Source organism: Mustelus asterias, chromosome 29 (genome assembly GCF_964213995.1).
Source record: "Mustelus asterias chromosome 29, sMusAst1.hap1.1, whole genome shotgun sequence".
Lineage (NCBI taxonomy): Eukaryota > Metazoa > Chordata > Chondrichthyes > Carcharhiniformes > Triakidae > Mustelus > Mustelus asterias.
The window spans coordinates 7,392,109-7,398,148 of NC_135829.1; the positions used below are offsets into that span (position 1 = coordinate 7,392,109).

General features: G+C 50.7%; 1 protein-coding gene across 2 annotated transcripts in view; it reads left to right on the forward strand.

The window, feature by feature from the left end:
• Positions 1–442: 442 nt before the first annotated feature.
• islr2 (immunoglobulin superfamily containing leucine-rich repeat 2) overlaps positions 443–6,040 on the forward strand; it is a 6,971-nt gene continuing 1,373 nt past the window's right edge. The window contains exons 1-3 of one of the 2 annotated variants that reach the window (XM_078199793.1): positions 443–589; positions 726–841; positions 4,777–6,040. The exon at positions 4,777–6,040 is cut by the window's right edge and continues 1,373 nt beyond it. In XM_078199793.1, the coding sequence (XP_078055919.1) occupies positions 812–841; positions 4,777–6,040 (1,294 nt within the window). In that variant the 5' untranslated portion in view covers positions 443–589; positions 726–811. The remainder of the gene's footprint in view (positions 590–725; positions 842–4,776) is intronic. The other variant, XM_078199794.1, reaches the window with a different exon arrangement.

Here is a 6,040-nt window from a genome sequence, read left to right on the forward strand (position 1 = left end):
TCCCACACACTCTCACACTCTCTCTCTCACACACACTCCCTCTCCCTCTCTCTCTCTCACACACACACACTCCCTCTCTCTCCCACACACTCACTCTCTCCCTCCCTCTCCCGCTCTCTCTCTCACACACACTCTCACACACTCTCTCTCTCTCTCTCACACACACATACACACTCTCTCTCACACACACACACACACACTCTCTCTCTCTCCCTCTCTCTCTCTCACTCTCTCACCCTCCTTTCATTCTCCAGGCTGTCATTGCAAAGGGGAGGTTCGGTACCTGGGAGAGGCTGCGCGCTCCCGGGGCTGGCGGGGGCGCGCCTTGGAGATCCCAGCCAAAACTGACAGCTCAGGCAAAGGGTGTGTGTCTGTGTGTGTGTGTGTGTGTGTGTGTCCCCTACCCCCCCCATCTAGCCACCCATCCCTTTACACACACAACACCCTCTCCCCAAAACAGCCAAGCTGCAGTGTGGAAATGCCTGCTGGAATCCAGTCTCCCCCAGGAAGATCCCAGCCCGGAGACTGAACAACTTGCGCTGGCTGGGAGCCTGTCCGCCGCCGCTTCGCCGCTTTTACCCCGAACTGGGTAAGTGACTGGGGTGGTGGGGGGGACTCGCATTCCGACGGGCGTGTTTCTAGACCGAGAAAAGCTATCAAACTCCTGCTCCAGACGGTAAAGAGAGGTGAAATCTAATCCCTTATCCCACCTTTCTTAATTCCAGGCTGGCCAACATTCAGATGCAACAGAAAATTTCGATAACCTTGGGGTTAAAATCGAGTTTGTGTCGCGGGGAATGTGCCTGCAACAATGTCCATGGGCCAGAAACATAGTATAAAGGTAACACAAAATAAATAGGAAGTCAGGCATCAGTAATATAACAATTTAATCGCTTTTTTCAGCCAACATGTGGTCTAATTTCAAAATTCAATTTACCAGGAACCAAATAGTCTTCAAATTGGTCCAAAATTCTCTGTCATGAGATACCAGCCTCTGAGAAAGGGAGAGAGACACGCACACACGTTGATTATCCTTGAATTAATATTTAATTACATACATAACATCCACCCACCCTCCAAAATGAAGAATAAAGTAACCCAGGAACGAATTCTGGTCATTGTAACAAGAGAATTGATTTAAACCCAGTGCTTAACGATTGAAAAATGATTGAGAAATCCCCTGTTATTATTAAGCACAATTTTTCGATTGCCATCATCTTCCCCCCACTCCCGACCACCTAAACAAGAAGCCTTTGATTTGCAGATGGGCTTTATAATTTGATACAGTGTCAATCTCACCCTGATAACACTCCTGTGCTCCCAGCCACCGACGCAATTGTTTGAAATCTTGCCGCTAATTAGTAACCAAAAAAAAAACTAGCTAATTCCCAAATTCTGAATTAGAGGTTAGGGGGAAAAGAATTAGCGCAAACTGGGGGTTGAATATTTGGAATTAGTCGCAATAATGCACAGACGATTGTCCATCACGACAGAATTATTCAAGAGATTCTGTCTGCTCCTTGATACCAATCTTGTATTTCGAGTGTTTAATATTACCCTCCCTAAAATGTTCAACTTGCGGATTTATGGCTTGGGAAATATAGAATCGCTACAGTGCACAGGGAGGCCATTTGGCCCATCGAGTTTGCACCGACAATAATCCCACCCAGGCCCTACTCCCGTAACCCCACACATTTAATCTGGCTACTCCCCCTGACATAAGGGGCAATTTAGCATGGCCAATCCACCTCACCTGGAACCCCGTCATATTTACCCGACTAGTCCCCCTGACTCTTAGGGGCAATTTAGCATGGCCAATCCGCCTAACCCCCTCATATTTACCCTGCTAAATCCCCCTGACACTAAGGGGCAATTTAGTACGGCCAATCCACCTAACCCCCTCATATTTACCCTGCTAATTCCCCCGACACTAAGGGGCAATTTAGCACGGCCAATCCGCCTAACCCCCTCATATTTACCCTGCTAGTCCCCCTGACACTAAGGGGCAATTTAACATGACCAATCCACCTAACCCGCACATCTTTCAGACTGTAGGAGGAAACCGGAGCACCCGGAGGAAACCCACGCAGACACGAGGAGAACGTGCAAACTCCACACAGACAGTGACCCAAGCCGGGAATCGAACCCAGGTCCCTGGTGCTGTGAGGCAGCAGTGCTAACCACTGTGCCACCATGCCACCCTATATTGCCGATTCTTCACTGTGGGTGAAAAATCCTGGAATCCCCATCCCTAACAGCACTGTGGATGTACCTACACCTGGCTCACTATCATTTATTTTTAATAATTAGTGTCACAAGTCGGCTTACATTAACACTGCAATGAAGTGATTGTGAAAATCCCCGAGTTGCCACACTCCGGCGCCTGTTCGGGTACACTGAGGGAGAATTTAGCACGGCCAATGCACCTAACCGGCACATCTTTCGGACTGTGGGAGGAAACCGGAGCACCCGGAGGAAACCCACACAGGGGAGAATGTGTAGACTCCGCACAGACAGTGACCCGAGCTGGGAATTGAATCCGGGTCCCTGGCGCTGTGAGGCAGCAGTGCTAACCACTGTGCCACCCACTCTTTTGAGTCACCCACCACCTTCTCGAGGGGTCATTAGGGATGGGCAATAAATGCTGGGTTTAGCCAGCGATGCCCAACTTCCCAAGAATAAATTGTAAACAAAAAGCTTCCTTGCCTATTATTTTGTCCACTGTGTGTAGTTTATTTTTGGATAGAAATGTGGGGCGTGGGGGGGGAGACAATGGCATTTTTAAACAATTGGCTGATCTTGCCACCTATTAGTTCAAAAAATTCAAACTCAATCAACACACCTTTGAGTTTAACATCAAATGTTTCCAGTCCAGAATGCCTGAATTTGAACTAAGATTCACCTGTCTTTTTTCTTGACAGAATTTGCCTTTCAAAGAATTCTCTCCTCCCCAACTCTTCATTCCGATTCCAAAACCGTCAACAAATGGAATCCTGTTACCTTAACTGATTGCTAGTAATTATTGCCATCTCTCTCTCTCTCTGTCTCTGTCTCTCTCTCTCCTCAAGAAGGAGACAGGGTTCTGGCACATTTGAGTGTGTGTCGATACAGAGTGTGTGTCGAGAGGGGACAGGGTTGTTGAGCAGTGGGTTCGTTGCTTTGGTCGGATGTCATCGCGTGTTATTGCCGGGCTCTTGAGAACCCATTTAGGAACTGGTTTCCTGAATATTCGGTTCTGTGGACAGAGAGAGAGGGAGAGGGAGGGAGAAAGGGGCTGGGAAGACACTGAGGGAAGTTGGAATATTATCAAAAGGCTTGGAATAGGAGTAAATAAAAGAGAAATTACTTCCCCTGTAATCAGCGGACACGCATATTTCAGGTAGATCATAGAATCGTACAGTACAGACAGAGGCCATTCAGTCTATTGGGTCTGCACCGGCCACAATCCCACCCAGGCCCTATCCCCATAACCCCATGCATTTACCCCAGCTCGTCCCCCTGACACTAAGTAAAAGCAAATTACTGCGGATGCTGGAATCTGAAACCAAAAGAGAAAATGCTGGAAAATCTCAGCAGGTCTGGCAGCATCTGTAAGGAGAGAAAAGAGCTGACGTTTCGAGTCCAGATGCCCCTTTGTCAAAGCGTCAGGGTCATCTGGACTCGAAACGTCAGCTCTTTTCTCTCCTTACAGCTGCTGCCAGACCTGCTGAGATTTTCCAGCGTTTTCTAACTTTTGGCCCCTGACACTACAGAGGCAATTTAACACGTCCAATCCATCTAACCCCCACATCTTTGGACTATGGGAGGAAACCGGAGCACCCGGAGGAAACCCACGCAGACACGGGGAGAACGTGCAGACTCCGCACAGACAGTGACCCAAGCTGGGAATCGAACCCGGGTCCCTGGCGCTGTGAGGCAGCAGTGCTAACCCACTGTACCACCATGCAGCCTGTAATCGTTTATTTTTAAGTTACAAAAGTCTGAGGTCACGTACCAACCGACTCAAGAACAGCTTCTTCCCTGCTGCTGTCAGACGTTTGAATGGACCTACCTCGCATTAAGTTGATCTTTCTCTACACCCTAGCTATGACTGTAACACTACATTCTGCAACTGTCTCCTTTCCTTCTCTATGAACGGTATGCTTTGTCTGTATAGCGCGCAAGAAACAATACTTTTCACTCTATACTAATACATGTGACAATAATAAATCAAATCAAATCAAATTTTTATTAAATAGTGAGTGGCTGGGGATGATGGAGCGGGGGGCATGGGTGTTGAAGAAGTTTATTTTCTCTCAGGCAGAGAGTTAAGAACTGAAATCTGATATTCCTACAGGGCAGTGGAAGCAGATTCAATTCCGAAAGGGAATTGGATGAAATGAATCCTTTGGGGGGCTGTCGGAGAGGAAGGTGGACAGTAACACTAATTGGACATTTCTTTCAAAGGGCAGGTACAGGCACGGTGGGCTGAATGGTCTCCTCTTGTTTATTTATTTATTTATTAGTCACAAGTGAGCTTACATTAACGCTGCAATGAAGTTACTGTGAAAATCCCCCTAGTCGCAACACTCCGGCGCCTACTCGGGGACACTGAGGGAGAATTTAGCACGGCCAATGCACCCTAACCAACATGTCCTTCAGAGTGTGGGAGGAAACCGGAGCACCCGGAGGAAACCCACTATTGTGCTATAGCACTGAGGCAGGTTGGGGGGAAGAGGTTTGGAATGGGATGAATAATATGAAAGTGTTAACCTTTGGTCTTTGATTGTTTTTCAGAAGGTGAAGATGGTTCTTAAATTGCTGTGTTGTTGCCTGGCTGTTCTTGGCATCGCCCAGGCTTGCCCAGACCCTTGTGTGTGCCAGGACAAGTACTCGCACCAATTCGCCGACTGCGCCTACAAGAACCTGGCCGTGGTGCCCGCGGGTCTGCCCCACAATGTCACCACCCTGAGCCTCTCTGCCAACAAGATCCAGTCCCTGCTCCGGGACTCCTTCTCTGACGTGCTGCAGGTGAGTTCCCTGTGGCTGGCGCACAACGAGATCGCCAGGATCGAGGAGGGCACCCTTGCCCCCCTGCTGCAGCTGAAGAACCTGGACTTGAGCCACAACCAGATCGTGGAGTTCCCCTGGGGCGACCTGGGCAACCTGACCGCCCTCCAGCTCCTCAAGATGAACAACAACCTGATGGCCACCCTCCCCAGGGACTCCTTCACCAATCTCAAGGACCTGCGCTCCCTCCGCATCAACAGCAACCACTTCCACACCCTGCACGAGGGCACCTTCGACACCCTCACCTCCCTGTCCCACCTGCAGATCTACAGCAACCCCTTCTCCTGCGGCTGCCGGCTGGAGTGGTTAAAGGGCTGGATCCTTCAGGCTCTCATCTCCATCCCGGAGAGGCAGGATATAGTGTGCTCGGAGCCCGAGAGGCTCAAGGGGACCCCAGTGGTGGAGCTGCCCGAGTTGCAGTGCCAGGCCCCGGGGGTCTTTCTCACCTGGCAGCCCAGTAACCCCAGGGCAGAGTTTGCCGAGGGTTCCAGCCTGGTTTTACACTGCAACGCAAGTGGGAACCCCGTCCCTGACATCCAATGGAAGATCCGTACGGCCAACAAGGAGATCGAGTTGAACGAGGCCAATGAGGAGGAGGGGAAGGAGGAGGAGGAGGAGGAGGAGGTGAGGGCTGAGAGCTTGAAGGGTAAGCAGAGTGAGGATCGCTTTGTGCTTCTCAAGAACGGGACCCTCCTCATCCCCCGCGTGACCCAGTCTGCTGAGGGCCGCTACACCTGCCTCGCCACCAACTCAATGGGCAGCAACCATTCCTCCCTCAACGTTGTGGTGGCCCCTTCTTCAACCGCTCCCAAGCACGACCCCGGTTACAGCAAGGGCCCCATCCTGAGCCCCAGTGGCGGGGGCAAGCCCTACTCCAAGACGGTCAAGAACAGCGTTCTCAAGCCAGGAGGGAAAGGGAGGCCAGTCGGCACGCCGGCCACCACCAACGTCCCTGCTGCCTCGGCCACCCCCGCTGCCCGGATCTGCTCGC